This window comes from Pipra filicauda, unplaced genomic scaffold (assembly GCF_003945595.2).
Source record: "Pipra filicauda isolate LSUMZ 115617 unplaced genomic scaffold, ASM394559v2 scaffold506_size402828_pilon, whole genome shotgun sequence".
Lineage (NCBI taxonomy): Eukaryota > Metazoa > Chordata > Aves > Passeriformes > Pipridae > Pipra > Pipra filicauda.
In genome coordinates this window covers 318,364-335,432 of record NW_024104650.1, presented here as the reverse complement: position 1 = coordinate 335,432, position 17,069 = coordinate 318,364, and the positions used below count along the sequence as shown (strand labels likewise).

The 17,069-nt window shown below is 46.6% G+C and overlaps 1 protein-coding gene across 4 annotated transcripts in view; it reads left to right on the top strand.

Moving 5' to 3' along the window:
• The first annotated feature begins 2,311 nt into the window (after positions 1–2,311).
• ARHGEF6 (Rac/Cdc42 guanine nucleotide exchange factor 6) overlaps positions 2,312–17,069 on the top strand; it is a 40,645-nt gene continuing 25,887 nt past the window's right edge. Inside the window, exons 1-4 of one of the 4 annotated variants that reach the window (XM_027722537.2) lie at positions 2,312–2,543; positions 3,564–3,647; positions 11,800–11,884; positions 16,680–16,807. In XM_027722537.2, the coding sequence (XP_027578338.1) occupies positions 2,379–2,543; positions 3,564–3,647; positions 11,800–11,884; positions 16,680–16,807 (462 nt within the window). In that variant the 5' untranslated portion in view covers positions 2,312–2,378. Of the gene's footprint in view, positions 2,544–3,563; positions 3,648–8,815; positions 8,848–10,206; positions 10,226–11,799; positions 11,885–16,679; positions 16,808–17,069 lie in introns of those variants that run through there. The other 3 variants (XM_027722536.2, XM_027722538.2, XM_039386808.1) reach the window with 3 other exon arrangements.

Below are 17,069 nucleotides of genomic sequence, written 5' to 3'. Positions count from 1 at the left end.
TTTGAGGAGAACCACTCAAAATGGGTTTTGAATGTGTGACTGTTCTTAACTTGGTCCCGTTGCTGTGCTGTTCTGATGTGTGTGCTGTCAGAGTTGCTTGGTAATTGGCTATAGGACACATGCCCCCTTTTATTTTTACCTTATAAATAACACTGTGCTGTTTAGTCATCACTGGTGTAAATCAGGCTGCAAATTACATAACTTAAGTTGACTCTGCAAGAGATGATTGGTAATTCACTGATTTGTCCCTGTCAGCAAATAACCAAAGTTGAAGCCTTCCCAAAGACCAGACCAGGCACTGTTCCTTCCCGAATCGCTTTACCTTCATACTCTGGGTTTGTCACAATTAATTTCATTGTGGAAGTCAGTGAACAAGCTGCAATGTATTTAGATGAGTCCTTTATAGAAGATGGAAGGTTGGTCTTCAGGTGGCTAATCACAAACCCCATAAATTTTGGGGCTGTCTGAATATGCCTGTCTGCAGGTCTTTTAAGCAGTTGGTAAGTGTTCAAGATGTGGGAAGTATTTTCATTTAATTGTGGTTGCAACCACTAACATCTGCGATAGCTGAATATGAAACAGTCTTGAGACTAAACCTGCCCTTCAACACAAAAGGTTTGCTTTAGAGAAGGGGTGGGTGAGGTACTTTGGTGTTCAGGTATGAAGCCGGTGTGCAATTTTCTGAGTGTTGGAAGTATCTCTCTTGCTCTTTACGTAAGAAACTGCTGTGTTCTGATGAGGTGATTGAAGTGTCTTCCGTATCAAAATGCTTGTCCCCAGCTGATCAGTGAGCATTAGCAGTTACCTTGTCTACTACGGATTTGGAAAAAGAAACTATGAAAACCGAAACTGCATGTCTCCATTTTGCAAAACACTAAAACACTGAAAACAGTAGTGCTCATCAGAACTGGAAAAAGAAAAAACAACTAAAGTTGCAATTAGTCATAATTTTGAAATGTTTTGCACACACTGATAGTTGTAGATGTGCCTCAGGAGAGGGCAGTGAGTTGTGATGAGCCGCATCCAGTGTTACTGTTCATGCTGTGCTGGCTGCAGCCTTGTGCTAACGAGTATTTCCACACAATGGAGAACTGGAATTCATCCCCAGGTCCTAGAAAAGGTCAGAGGTGTGTCTAACCCTGAAATGGCAGTTCTGATTTACTGGTGGCTGTTAAAAATGGCCCTTAGGTAGGTCCCAGTACCAATCATAACACCTGGAAAGCAGAGACACAAATCCATGCACATTCACGGTGTACAGTTTATCCTTTTGCTCTTCCGTTTCTCCCTACCCTTTAAGTCACAGGCCTAAACAATTTGGGAACGCTGATGCCTTGAAAACAGTTCGTTCAAGTAACAGGGTGAGGAATTGGCTCAGAACATTGTCACCAAGAAATTCTGGTCTCCAGGATAATTTGTTCTGTTGGATTGCTTCAATCCATGATGTTCCAACTTCTTTGGCATCGTCAACAGAATTGCTTCATTTTCCATCTGTTGTGGTGAAAGGACAGTTGAGATGACTGGACTGTTCTGAATTGCTGTGATAAGTAGTGATGGTTAGTACTGCCCCGAGCAGGGTGGAAAACTGATGGTACTGCCTACAATGGATCCTGAAGAGCTGGTGGAAAGGGACATCCTAATAGGACAAGTGAAATAGTTGGGAAGTTTCATTCTCAGCTTTGGATCACTTAAATTTCTGATCTTTTTGAAGTTGTCCAGATGTTATGAGAAATTAGGATCTTCCAAGAAAACCATTTTGTATTATCTGTGCACTTGAACACAATAGTTAAAAAAACCATTATTTGTGTATAAAGTGCATTATCAGAATTTAAAAACCAGATAATCAAAAACTACTGGAAAAGGCAATTTTAATAACTAGGGCTGCCACATAAAATTGAAAATGTTTATTTAAGGTTAATGTGACATTCCTTCAAATCATCATTACTGTGAATTCAGGTTTAACAATGAATACCTCATTATTTACAGTATTGACAAAACTGCTTTGGGTAATAACCCCAAGTTCAGACCAAGTTCACCAGGTGATAGGTGCCAGCTGCCACATCACTAGATGAGATATTTTTGGTGCAATAAGTATTTCACATGAAATACTTCTCAATAATGCTGAAAATGTTGTTAAAAATCTACTTGCTCTGTCTCTTAACAGAGTGCAAAGAACTATTTTATTTTTAAAAGAGTTTCTTACCTTAGAGGAACTACTGGTTCCTAAGATTTGGTGAGTTTCTGTGCCGAGCCAAAAAAAAAAAAAAAGTAGTTTCACACTTGAGCTGTGCAAGCAGCAGCAGAGGCAGGAAGATGCAATCACGGATGTGGGTTCCAGCGCGCTGCTGCACAGGACGGCGCCAGCGGCACAGCTCTCCACCATGAATCCAGAAGAACAAACTGTAACGTGGCTTATTTCATTGGGAGTCTTAAATTCCCCCAAGAAAATAGTAGATGATCCAGAGGAGTTCCTGAAAACTTCTCTGAAAGATGGAACAGTGCTTTGTAAACTCATTAACCGACTTCTTCCGGGATCTGCAGAAAAGGTAATGCTTTCCAATGCATTTCACTGCCCTGAGACAGAGCCCTGCTCAGAGAAGCACTGCCCTGGGCATTTCGTGTCTGGTTTCCTTTGGTGAGAGGAGCTTCATGGGGGATAAATGTTTTACATTTAAGTTTCTAACACAGTAAAGTGTGATTGTAGATTTAGTTCTTTGATTTTGTCTCTACGTCCAGAAAAAAAAACCCACGAGGTTGCACTTGGCCAGGTTACACGTGTTCGTTCAGTGGCAGGAAATACTGGACCTACCAGAGATCAGAATATCTTGGCTTTGAATAGAAGGATATGCAGTTTGTCTGTATTTACGTAAATATCGTTAATTTTGACTGTAAATATATTCACTCTTTCAGAAGTCTTACTGCAAAATGCTTTGTTAGGAAATACACTGGAGAAGCAGATTAGGGCAGGAATAAACAATAACCCTTGCATCCGGGCTGTTTGATCTGTCCCAAAGCCAGCAGATCCATTGGTACTGAAGCCACGTGAGTGCCTCCTGTTACAGTTTCATGAGGTGTGTATTTGCAGTCCAAAAGCATGATAAGAAACTGCAGGAGAAAAAAAGGAAAGGAGTCCAATGACAGATAGGAACTGGCAACACAAAAGAGAAGCTGTTTCATTAAAAAAACCACCACAACAGGTTATCCACCCTATAAAACAGCAGCCTTTATTAAATTATGCAAAGATCAGTTTTGCCAGCTCCTTATCTTTTGTTTACATGTGATGGTTTGGGGCAGTGTGTTGTTAAAGGTCATCAATTTCCCACTGTCACTTCAGGGCACTGTCATATGTGGAGATTTAAAACAAGATGCCGACCATTTCGATGTATTCATCACTTCCTCCAGTGGCTTTCTTCCTGCTTCGACAGCTTGCCTGCCACCCCCTCCCGCCCCCTGAAGAAGCTTCCCTAATTCAGTATAAAACGCACATGTCAATATTCATGCAGGCCCTCTCCGCACAGGCGACACGGGAGGTAATGCAATGAGCTCAGTGGGTTTTCTTTCTTTAGTATTGCCTGGAGCCTAAAAATGAAGCAGACTGCATCAGTAATATTCAAGAGTTCTTGAAAGGCTGCGCACTCCTGAAAGTGGAGGTAAGTCAGCTTGGGTCCTTTCTTCTGTTGTCTTAACTTGACTGTTTAATCAGCCTTGGGAAAGGGAGCCAGATATCAGAGGGACTAAGTCAGTAGTCCTCATCCTCATCTTTTGTATTAATAATGTAAATTAAAGCATGGGTAGTTTAATATTCTGTTTGGAGAATTTGGAAACAGAGTTCATTGACTGTGAGCTTAACAGATTCCTTCTTGTCTTTTGAGACAAACCTAAATGCTCAAGCAGACATACATGCAGCAATAACAGGAGGTCTGTCTAAACAGACTTAAACCTGGACCTGTTTATGTAGGGTTTTTTTCATTATTAGAGGGGAGGAATTGCAGGTTTTAGCCTTGCTTTAATAGAAGGGTGAAATACTCGATACTGCAGTATTTTTTCATCCCCTTGCAACTGTTGTGTGAGATTCTGCCAAACACATATTAAATTGTTCCTTACACGTAAAAACAATCCTAATGAAATGAAAAGACACCTTTTCAATGGCTGTTCCTAATCCTATCTATGCTGATTCTTATGCTTAAGCACAGCTTGTGTTTGCAAGATCAGTCTACATGAATCACTTCAGAGTTCAGCTAATTTTGCCATCAAATTTTTTACTGTTTGCCTATAGACTTGAAATTTAAAGACTTTTGTATCACACTTAAATTCCTGCAGTAAAAAAGAAACCTGTAACTAAGAATCATCACTGTCTTGTTTGAAATATGCTCAAGGTTGTGGGAAAAACTATATTCTGAATACAAATTCTGCCAGAAGCAGGGACAGCATCCTTGGGCATTACACAGAATACTCATGCACCACTGTGAGAAAAGTCCATCCCACAGTAGCTCTGTTCCTGCATTTTTTCTTTGAAGGTCTAAAGCAAAGAGCCTTTCTTCTCTTCAGAGGTTTTTAGCTAACCAGCATGGGAATGTGCTCATTCCAGCAGTGTCTCCCTAGCCTGTTGTTTCCCAGTAATGCATTTCTCGAGCCTGCTGCAGCAGCCCAGTTTTAAGTGCAGATATATATAGAATCCCTGAAGGCCTATCACATCCAAAATCAGTTGTTGCCAGTCCTCTGGTACTGACCATGTGATTTCCTCCATTTTTCTGAGAGTTTATTTTTCTATTTGCAAACTAATCATAAAATGGCTGTGGTGGAAAATATTTTTAAAAAAGGAATTTTAAAGAGCTAAAACATAGGACAAGGGAACAGTCCTCAACTGCTGTGCTGTAACATCTCGTAGTTTTGAGAGTCCATTCTGCAATATTGCACTTACACTCCACAATTTTCAGATACACAGAACTAGCAGCATTATGTGTCCAGCTCTAGGTGTTGCTCTGATCCTCCACATGCATTTTCTTCCTTGACTTTAATAAATTAAAGGTTTCTGACTTCTTTTTTTCTTCTGATTTATAACCTACTTCATCTTTGAAATATTCTGAGCCCTTAGTGAGTTTTTCCTTCACACTCATGTGGTTGCCCCTGTCGTGTTTGCTGTCAGAGGAGACCTCAAAAGCTGAATAAAAGCTCAAATCTCTCGAGCTCAAGTTTAAATTTTGCAGTGAAATGAAAACAATTTCATCTTTTTTTTTCCCCCAAAATACTGTCATATTAGAATGCCAAGTGAAGACAGTAATTTTGCTTTTTCCTGGCTCCTCTCTGTAGCCTCAGGCAGAGGAAGGCTTGAGGTAGGACAGCTGAGATGGTGGGCAAGACATGGCACAGGCAGAGTGCTTATGCTTCCTTCTGACTCTTCTCCTGTATTGCCAGGTTTTCTGAGTCCTCTGCAGGCAAAGCAGGAGGAGACAGGAAAACCCTCTGCCATCTGTTCCTTCTAAAAGCTGCCCTGTTTGGACCCCCTTGTAAGGGGCCTCTAAGCAGCATACCTACAGATGTTCCTCCCTCATGCCTGATCCCTAATTTGCCTTGGGAAGGGCCACTGTCCTTCAGAGGGGGGTTCTCTGCAGCACATTTACTCTGGAAGCAAGTCTGGAGTATCAAAACAGGCAGGGAACCTTCTGCTTCCAAGATCTATCAGCACTGAAGTTGCAGAGATTGGGTATTACATCTAAGGATGATGAGCATAAGATAGGGAATCTTTTCTGCTCCAGCAACCTAGCCTGAGAAAAGAGTAACATCAGGAAAGATCTTGGCTTAATACATTCGAATTCCCTGACAGCCATCCTGCTGCTTGGATTTGACAATAAAACCCTGCTGATTCTCTCCAATTCTGCCCCTCTCCAAATACCACAGGAAACTCACTCCTCAGATATGAAGAAGTAGCCTAGGACTGGACCTGAGCCACTTCTCCTGTCTTGAGACTGACAAGTGCATGTTAAGGTCAAAGATTCTGTTCCTGTTGCAGATGTGAGCAAAAGAGGATGTTCTGAGGAAATTGAGAACTCACAACTTCTCCCCTGGATGCTGACTTATACAGAACAGCCTCATCCTGGGGAATCTCAAACATGATATTAGCATCCCATCCTATCATCCCGTGGCTTTATTGTACTTTGCCAAAGCAGTGGCTACCTTCATACTCTGCCTTCAACTTTTTTTTTGTAGTAGATGTTTGTGCAGCTGCTGTTTGGAACTGAATACACACCACTTCACTGGGCATTGCTGGCATGCAGGGAAGGTGGTCAGTGTGTAAAGTAAGGTTTTCAGCAGTTTTTAGTTGAAACCCAAGTCTCACCTTCCACTGAACAGATACTGCTTGCCAGTCTCTTCCAGTAGGAGGGAATGCAAAGAGGTACACATATGCACTTCCCTCCCACCCTTCTTTGTTGTCCTGGTAACTCAGGAAGTAGAAGAAAGACACAGTGAGGCAAACAGCAACTTCTCCCATTTTACAGGAGCAGTGAAACATTTGGACATAGTGGACACTTGGACATAGGGGAAGAAGGACACTGTGTGACCTTCCTGTTTTGAGTTGGCTCCATTAAGTTGAAGGAGTTCTACAGGCTGGTGGTGTGAGCTGGAAGAATCCATCTTGTGGCAGGGTGTAAATAACCAAACTCTTCCTTAGCTTCAGTCCAGCCCAAGCCTGCGAACGTTTGCTGTTTCACTTGTGTTAGTCCTAAAAGAGAAGGCAAGCAGGGGAATCACCACCTCCTTCTAACCAGGCAAGTGCTGCAATGAGATGAAACAATGAAATCATGTCCAAAATTTTCCAACTGCTTTTCAGTGCTAGAATTTAATCTAAATTATGAGAATGTCTGTTAATCCAGCTCTGCTGAGACAGAAGACTAGGCAAAGCACATGGGCACCTCTCTGGAGTTTAAATGTCCTTAGAGGATTCTTCCATGGTTTGGACTGAGGAACAGTGCAGATAATCTGTGTTTAATTTACACTTTGGCTTCAAACCTCTGAGCTGTATATCTGACCCAAGAGCTAGTCCAGTGAGTACTGCTCAGGCAGTGCCAACTGGATGCAAGTGGGTTGAGGTGAAAAGTGGAAGGCAAAAGATTCTGTCCTGATGACCTCGTGGAGTCTAGTGTAGAAGACAGGGAAAAGATCACGAGGAAAGAGAAAAATCATAGAAAGCTCCTGGCGTAGCTTTTTCTTGAGGACACAAATGAGAACTGTTTGCTTTTGCTCTTGACATCAGTGTGCATGTAACAGCAGTTCAATAGCTAAGCATCATTTGCTGCTGAAGAAGCACAAGATCTTCATTCAGCAGCAGAATTTTATTGCTAACACCACAAAACTTCTGGCAAGGTGCTGAATTTTGTGAGCTCAGAACAGTATCTGCCTGATAAATCAATAGCTGGATTAAACCTGGCCCAAATGATCATAGAGCCTGCAGTGGGTTGTTGCCTCCGTGGGCAGCACAGAGGCTATTTCTGCTCTTGGAGGTGCTTGCAACCTTCACCAAACTGTTCGTACCTGGACTGAGGGTGTGGGAGAGCAGATAAAAAGTCATCACCCTCTTGGCTCCCCATCCATCCATGCTCTCCCAAAAACTGCTGTCCTTTGGCTTCACTCCAAAGCAGCATTACCTTTCCCAGGTGGATAACATCAGAAGCGAGAGCTCCTGGCCAGCAGCGACCAGTACAAGCACTGGGAAATGGGTCTGTCTGAACTCTCAGAGTGACGCAGTGTCCCAGAGAGCCCCAGGTCCAGGTGTGGGGTGTGTCCCTGACCCCCGTGTCCCTGCACGGAGTTGGGATCTACGGCCAGGCTTCACCAGGGATGTCAGTGCAGTGCTCCATTCCCTGTTCATGCTGCAGCCCGCTGGTGTGCTGAGGCGTCTGGGGATTTTCATGTTCCCTGCAGGAGAATGTTCCCCGAACAGATGGGCACAGGCAGCAGAGGCGCCGTGCTCGCCGCGGCGAGGACATGCCGTCTCCGAGCATTCACTGCCTCAAACTGAACTGTGCCTCATCCATGGGCCCTTCTGCAGCTTTTCTCTTCCCAGTGCTGCAAACCTGCTGCAATTACTGTTTCAACAGCCTGGATATTCTTTCCTTGTCCCATCCTTTCCCCCTCATTTTCCCTGTCCTTTTTAATTTTCCTTTTCCTTTCCTTTTTTTCCTGTTTTCCCTTTCTTCCCCCCTTTTTGCTTTTCCCTTTCTTTTTTCCTTTCCTCCTTCCGTCCTCTCCTCTCCTCTCCTCTCCTCTCCTCTCCTCTCCTCTCCTCTCCTCTCCTCTCCTCTCCTCTCCTCTCCCTCTCCTCTCCTCTCCTCTCCTCTCTCTCCTCTCCCTCCTCCCTCTCCTCTCTCTCCTCTCCTCTCTCTCCTCCCTCTCTCTTCTCCTCTCCTCTCCCTCCCCTCCCCTCCTTTTTATAATTTCCTTTTCTTTCTTTTATCTTACTCCTCTTTCCTAATCCACTCTTCTCCTATCCCTCCCCCTTTCCCCCTCTCTTCTCTTCCCTGATTTACTTTTACCCTTTCCCTTTTCCCTTTCCCCGGCCTTTCCCTTCTTCCCTTCCCCACCTCCCTTTCCCCTTTGCCTTCCGCTTTCCCCCTCTCCCGCCCGCGGCCGGCGGAGGGAGCTGCGGCCGCACGGCCCGCCCGGGTCCCGCATCGCCCGGCGGAGCGGGGCGGAGCGGGGCGGCGGCACCGCCTGTCACTTCCCCTTCCCTTCCCTTCTCTTCCCTTCCCCGCGCCGCGATCCGGCTCCGGGTCAGAGCCGCAGCGGCCGCCCCGCAGCAGCGCCCGCCGCCGCCGCCATGCCCCGGGGCTGCGCGCCCGCCCGCCCGCCGCCGTGAGTACCGAGCGCGTCCCATGCCGGGCGGGGGTCCCCAGCCGGGGTGTCTCCGGGCAGCTCCCACGGGGTGTTATCCCCGCGGGTGTCCGCGCTGGAGGGGGTCAAGGCAGCGCGGTACCGGCGCGGGGGGTCCGGAGCCGGCGCGGGGGCTCCGCTCCGGGCGCTCGGCGGGGGCAGCGGCGTTCCCGTGCCCGTGCCCGGCTCCGCGGGGCCGGGGCCGGCGGAGCTCCGGCCGCGGAACGCACGGGCAGGTCCGGCGGGAGCAGCCGCGGGCAGCGGGCGCCCTGAGCGCCGCATCGCCGGCGGCCGGAGCGGGCGGGGGACGAGCGGCTCCGGCTCCTTCCTCGGGTTCGGGACAGTCGCGCCGGGCTCCGGGCTTGGCACCAGCTGGGGCTTTGCCAGGGTTTTTGTCTGACTGTGGACGGCTCGGGCTCGAAACACAGCCCGGCTTCCCCGAACTTTTATGCACCTCCCATGCCGAGACCGGGATTTTGGGTGCTGGTAACTTGCTGGCTGCTCGCAGGTTTGGTTTTCCGCCCTTCCCGAATAGCCGGGTGCTCTTCTGGTCGCGGAGCACCGGCCCCTGCTCGCCCCGCCGCTGCCTTTGGCGGAGCGCTGGCGGTGCGGCAGTGCAGGGCTTCCCTCTCCCGGTGCGATTCCCGACGGAGCAGCCGGAGCGTTTCGCCGAGGGGAGCTGCGGTCTGGGATTCTGAAAGTCAGGAACGCATTTTAATGGAGATCTTCAGATGACAGACGTAGATTTAAACGCGGTTTTACTTACATCCACCAGATCTTCCATGAGTTAAAAGCGAAAAAAGGCTTTTCTCCCTTTATTTCTCTTCTAGGTGCAGCTTGTCTTTTAGTTAGGAATGGAATTATGGATGGATTGTGCTGGAAAAAGTAATTTTTAGCTCGTAAATGAGGACCTTTCTGTACACTGAATTTATTTGTGAACAAACTGTAGAATATATTTACATTACAGTAGCTGATCCAGAAGAGTTTTCCACATTGTCTTTGTTACACAGTAGCTGTTCCAGACAGTTTCTCCATGTTATTGCTTGCTTTTGTGCTCGAATTTTTTGCATATCCTTCTCCCCACCGTTTCTCTGTGGACTTTGTCAGCCTGATGACTCTGAACTTACAGCATTATTCTGTGCAGTGAAGGATTCAGGATGTATTTTACTACTTTGGTCCTTAGAAAAAAAAACCCCTTCATTCAAGGCAGGACTTGTTTTTCTGGAATTACCGAAGTGGAAGAAAAAGGGTATGACTGAGAAAATGACACACCAGAGAGATGCACGCAAACATCCCACCCCGGCTGTTTACTTTCTCCTGTGCAACTGTAACATCGCATCCTCCAGCAGCTGCCAGCCGGGTCAGTGCACGCCGGGGCTCTCCATTACCGTCTCCTTTTCCGTGGCGACACAAACATTTGTTGCTGCTCACTGCTGGAGGCGATGCTCAGATAGCACTGCCTGCAATTGCAGGGCAGCAAAACTAGTTCACGCACCAGCTGGCAGAGGGGATGGGGTCTGCGTGGTCCAAAGGAGCAAACCCAAGCAAGTGCAGGTGACAGATCAGCTTAAAAACAGCCCAAGGTAGGTGGGGATGTCCCCAGAGTGTGCAGAGCAGTGGACATGATCGAAGCTGCGGAGCTACTGGTATTAATGTTTGTGGTGGCAGAAGGTTGTTCCCCCTCTGAGCGTGGATTAAATTTCTTCTGGGAAAAGGCTTCTTCCTGGTGTTGAGTGGCTGACTCAATTTTAGAATATATTCTCAACAAAGAGCAGTGTTTGTGCTGCCTGTGTTGGACTTTGGTGCTGCACTGGTGTGTCTGTCGAGAGGAGGAGATGCCATGAGCATCCAGGGCTGTGGAAGAGGCCAGTCCCTTTCCTGTTTGAAATATGACAAGCGTGCTCAAGAAGCTATATGTGGAAAGCAAGAAAGGGCCATTTTAAAGGGCAGTTTGAATTACCCTAAAGGTAATTAAGACTTGTGTCCTTATTTAGCAGGATACACTCTTTAGTGCATTGGAAATGTTTCTAATTAGATGGTGTCTGCCAGGACAGCTTTAAAATCATCTTCCGTGTTCATTGGATTTGTGTATCTGTGGTCTCCATCTGCAAGACAACATGTATTTGGGGATTAGCAGATGGTGCTATGGTGGTACCATTAACAGGGACTTTTTGTATCTCTTATATTTGATTCCTTAATGGTAGGATTTGTACAGTCTGCGTGAAGTTGAGGGCATTTCTCAGGTGTTAGAGGGGATTGCAGTGTTTTGGAAACTCAGGATGCCCCTCATTGTGCTGGTGGTGATTTCTGAAGGGCTCAGTGTACAAGGTCCAGGCTATCAGTCATGGAAAATAAGCCCTTGATAACTCTATATTTCTGTTTTGCTTTCAAGCTTAGCAACACCAAATTATTTAGGGTGGAATTTTTGTATATAAAATAGCTGGTTTTGGCTTCCTGTAGAAATGTGTAAGTGTTCTATATATGCCATATTGCAGTAGCAGAAAATTGTGTGTTAATCCTACTGTGGAAAATATGTGTGTGTTTATACAAAGATCTGTATGTACAGCCTCAATCTCTTCAGCTTTCGATAACAAAAATAGCAACAAAATCTTTCCTTCCCCCAAGGCCAGCAATAACCTTCTCGGTGATTTTCAGAGGAGTCCCTGCTCTGCAGACAGCACCAGTTCCTTCCTTCCCTGTCCCCGGCGTTATACTCCGAATGCTGCCGGGTCCCCCTGCCCTTCCCACGCAGCGATGCCCCAGGAATTCTCTGGCTGTAAAGGAAATGGGACTTGTCAGCCCTGAATAATCACCCTTTCCCTGCAGAGACACGCGGGCTGCCTAATCCTCACTGTCATCCTCCAGCAGCGTGGGTGGCTCAGGCAGCCAGAGTGAGATGTTTTGGGCTCAACTGACCAAGTTCCTCTTTCACAGGTGTTTGATCCACATGACTTGTACACCGGAGACCAGTTCTCCAAGGTCCTGAGCACATTAACAGCTATAAATAAAGCTACTGAAGGTAAGAGAAAAGGTTTTTTTTTCTGTCATCCTTTCAAATTCTTTCTCGTGTGTGTGCAGGGCTGGTTTTTATTTTTTTACTAATTCCTAGTTTATGATGATTTCTTGGCAAATTGTTCTGCCAGCACTGATGCCTGACAGTGGATGGTGGGATTGGCATTTCATGCTTCTACCGACTCTGTATTTAAATGTGGTGTTTCACAGGTGCTGTGTGCACTCTGCAGAGCTCGATTATCACTTTGCACTGCGGGACCTCTGCTCAGTTTTGACAGTATTAAGGGACTTCAAAGTAGGTCATTGTAAGGGAACCTCAATGTAAATGAGCATGTACCTCCCAAAATGCAAATATCAGATTTTAAATAGTGTGTTTTAAAGCCGAAGAGAAAAACAGCTCCATCTGCATAATATCTTTACTGAATGTCAAAACAAACGTTGTTGCCAGTTGCTCAGTCAATTGTATTGATGTTTTTCTCTCTCTCCTCTCCCGGGTTCCATAGAGTAGGCTCCTGGATCTGGAAATCAAGCTGATAGCTTGTCCTGCATCCCTGGGAGCAGGAGTAGGCTGCTGAAGCAAAACAAATCAGCTGATCTTGTTTCCATCCCAGATGTGTAGCTGTTCCCTGCAGGCTGCTTTAAACTGATACTCAGTCACACAGGCTGTGAAAGGAGAAGTTCAGTGGGGGGGACAATGGCAGTGTGCTGCTCTGGGGAAGAGGTGAAAATACCTTCATTCTGAGGGGATGAGGAACAGATCTGCATGAAGGTGGAAAGCATTTATAGCCCCCTGTCATACAGGTGGACTGGGACAGAGTCCTGCGCACCCACTGAAGTCCAGCCCTAGGAGAATAGTTCAGTTTCCCTGTTGCAGGTCACATTTTAGGTGATTTAAGAGAGAATTCAAAATCATTATTTTCCTCTCATGGGAAGGTTTTCCTCTTTGCTTACTGCATTTTGGCTACTTTTGGTTTGTTTTGCTCTGTTATTTTACTTCTCTTTCAACTGAGTTTTTGCTTTTGGATTCTTTATTGCTAGTACAGAAACTGCTCAGGTGTTCAGTGAAACAAACTCTTTGCTGGGAGTAGACCCTCTTCTGCTTTTTTCCTCTTTTCTGTTCTGATGCAAGGCTTTATAAAATCATATATATAAAAATACTATATTTATACATTATATAAACTATTGTATAAACTATCATGCATGTATTGTACATCAACATAGGTAGTAATATGTGTATAGTAATAATATATAATGTATAATAATAGTAGTATTTATATGTACACACACACACATATGACCTGTACACACAGATAAGTGTGTGTAATGCTGCTCTGAAGAAATTCAGGTTCTTAGGCTACCATTCTGCAGCCAGCACTCGGCTCTGCCCACGGCTCATTCCCTAGAAGTCTGGGAATGGTAATCTGGCCTCAGCACATCATCTCTTCCCAGCCTCAGCATCTCTCACAGCCTCCCACCGCTCCATTTCCCACAGCACCCTGTGACCCTGTGTGGAAGCTCTTGCAGTTCAGTGTGATGGGGATATAAAATGTAGGTTACCTCGACCGGGAGCAACCTTTGCAAGTGCTGCTGTTGTGATCGACAGTTGCTTTATTATTCTGAAAGCAAAAAGAATGAGAAGCTTTCCCGCCTCTGTGCTTGCCTGTTGCTGGACCAGAGGGGTGTGATGGGTGTGTGCTGATGGGATGGCAAGGCCACTGTGCCATTCTCAGAAAGTCCCCTTATTTACAGCCCCAACTGCATTTCTGCAGCCACCCATGTCCCAGCTCAGCCCGAGACGGGGCTTCTGGGAAATAGTTCCAGTCATATGTTACTGACAGGGTTACAGGGAAGCTGGGATCCTCCTGGTTTCATGGCAAACATCTGTTTGAACATATGCTTTCTCTGTTGAAATGTTAAAAAGCGCAATGCCTGCGATATAATTAGCTGCTCAGGCAGAGAGCACCCTTGGGAAAAGTACAGGGTAAAATAAATACATGTCTAAAACGTTTGCTTTTTGGTGGCTTGGCCAAGTTCCTGAGGAGCAGGAATCTGTGTCCTACAAACCGCCACTGCAGATGGTCCGGTTTGTCCGTCTCGTCAGAGGCCAAGGGCTGAATGGAGCGTCAGGACAAGCCTGGTGCTGGCTACTGCAGTTCCTGCCATGGCCAAGGCTCTGGCATGCCTGCACATCCCGGCACTCCCAGCGCTGCTGCATCCCAACACCCTCGTCAGAGGCAGAGGGGAGTAGGTGTCAGCTAAGGAAACGCCGTGGGAATGTGTTTCTGAGCATCCATTTGAAGTCCAAATCCTTGTGTGTTCGTGGATCTTGTTATGCAAATAACTGGAGGCATCGTTTGTAGCCGATAAACTCGTAGTTCAGCAGCTGTCCATCAAAACACAGCAATACAGAGCGTGATGCTTTTATCTGCAAGAGAGGGCAGGGGAGGAAAACCAGCTGTGCTGGATCAGACAAGGCTCATCTGCCAAAAATAGTGTAGGAATGTGAGCAGAAAACCCAGCTATTTTAACCATAGTTTAAGCAACATATGGCAGCAGTGTTCCAAGCTGGACCAGGCATAAAATAGGACACTGTCATGATGCAATATAAATGATACACTTCCCTGCCAAACTGTCAAAGTCAGTTTTACATTTGTTTCTAGGTTGCTGCAGATATTTATAAAAGCTTTGGAAGACTGGGAGGGGCAGGGAGAAGCATAAAATCTACAGTAACCAAGTCATTTCCGTGGGACTGTGGCTGATGACTTGAACAAGCGAAGTCTGGACTTGTGGTTTACGCCCTGCCTTTCCAGAAGGAATCAGGGGAAGAACATCTCAGGCTGGCAGCCAGCCACCCCTCTGGCCAGTGAGTCGCCAGGAGCAGCCAAAACCACTCCTGCTCAAATCCCGGGATGCTTCAGAGAGAAAAACCCACTCTGTTGGCAAAGTGGGTTTTCCATGTGGAGGGGTTTTGCTGTTGCTGCAGCCCAGGGAGTTGGGAATTCACCATGTGGTCATAAGGCAGTTGTGTAACGAGCAGGGCAAAAGAGAAAACTGACTCACTGACAGCACACAGGATTTATCATGGATGCTGTCCATCGCTAGAGCACGGACTGGGCAGACTGGAGTGTGGGTATGGCATGGCTGGGGGTTGTAAGACATCAGCACCTGGAAGTCATAGTCACGGACCTGGTCCCCATTGTGCAAGGGGTTGGAGAGAGACAAAGCAAGTCCTTTCCCCAAGAGCTCACAGTTTGTGTTGCTCCAGGTCCAGTCTAAGGATGAGGTGTTTTCCTATTGAAACAAAAATCCTCTGGGGAGAATAAAAGCCCAGCTGAGTTCCTGTAACTCCCACCAAACATCCCCTTCGGAATGAGTTTTCCATGTTGACATTCAGACAGGAGGAGAAGGGGGGAACAGCAGCCTTAGAGTTTATGCTTTCTTATTCCTGTGCACACTTGGTGGCTGGATCACCCTCTCCTCTTGCAGCATTTTCAAGGAAGAGCTCCAAACGTGACCCAGGGACTTGCACACCCAGCACAGTGATTCCTGCAGGCTGCTTTTGTCTGTCCTGCTTTTGAGGTCCATGGACATGGTAGGTCCACGCTGCAGGTGGAAAACCAGCAGCTCTGGAACACAGAAATGTTCTAAAATCTGAAGCAGAGCTATAAGGCGCATCTTAAAAGTCCTTCACAGTTTACTGGAATGCTAATATCTGCTGTTGCATTTTTTGACCACCACGGCACATAGAAAGAAGGTGATCTGAGTCGTGTCCCACAGTGTGGTGTGGGGTACAGTAGCAGAGAAGTACTGGAAATTACTGGGTGGCTTGAATGCCATGGTTTTACCCCTCTGCAGCATCAAGCAGGAGTCTGGGGTTGAGCACTGCCAGGTCCTGCAGGAGCTGAAACTTCTCTTAGTGACAAAGGACACTGACTCAGCCTCTGCGTAGTTGTGACCAGGAAATTTTTTACCCTCTGGCGACTTTTCATGTATTAATATAGAAACAAATCACTAATCATAAAAACAGATGTGTCAGAGCAGCAGCATTGCCTCCAGCATCAGGCAGGTGGGGGCAGGAACAAGCCTGGAGACTGGTTTGCAAAGCAAGGAGCTTCGAGTGTGTGAAGGAGGCAACTCCAAGAGCTGCTGGGATAATCTGAGCCTTTCCATGGGCTGTCCATCTCCTGGGGGTGACACTCCTGTCCTTCCTCAGTGTGGCTTGAATCCCTCTCTCACATGGCTAATGGCAACAGTCCATGAACAGTAATCAAAATAGTGCCTAGGCTGTTTCAGCTGGATAATGAACCCAGAAGGACTCCTCTAAATAGAGAAGCGATTGTGTTGACCAGCTGTTCAGCATTCTTCCCCACTCAGTGGGACAGCCCACGCTGCAGCTGCAGAGGTGACCTAAGAGCACTTGAGAGCTAAACTGTGACACACCTTCAACAATGCTTACTTGGATCCCAGAAACAGTCCCAGTTGGGCATCCTTGGGCTGAGTATTATTCTACTTTTCTACAGTTTTAAGGGGGATTTAAAAGAAAACCTGCAATTGGATGTGTGGCTGGCACAACCTAGGAGTGCCTCAGGATAGAATTCAACTTCTTCCCTGATGGAAGGGTTATCCCAGCCCAGAAAAACATCCTCGCTGTTGACTGGCAGTACCCACGCTGGAGATACCGTCTTGCTCTTTCAGCTGTTGTGCCCTGTTGTTTTCTTTACAGGCTTTACTCTTTGCTTTGCTGTGATGTGGAGGGGTGGTGGACAGTTGGGTAAAACTCAGATGTTGTTTCCTTTCACCAGATCAGCCACCCAAAGGGCCATGTTCACATCTGTCGTCTCGTAGCTCCACGGCTGGAGACCCCCAGACTGAGTCCAACGGCACAACTTCACAGTCAGCGAGGGTGTTACGGAGGCAATCCAAGCTTGTGGTATCCCTTATTTAACATCTGATTATGGGGTTGATGGCTGTGGGAGTAGAGGGGTATGAGTGGTACCTCTGGGTCAAGAACAGCAGAGGAGCTTTTTCTCCCCTGATCTCCATCACAGCTTTGCTGCCTCGGCTGGAGGGAGTCTTGCAGCTTCTCCAAGCCACAGTGCTCCTCTGTGTGACATGAGGAGAGCGATTCTTATCTGCCATCCATTGCACTGGGAAACTAAATTAATGCTTGGGAGGGACCTTGTGGTCCTCTG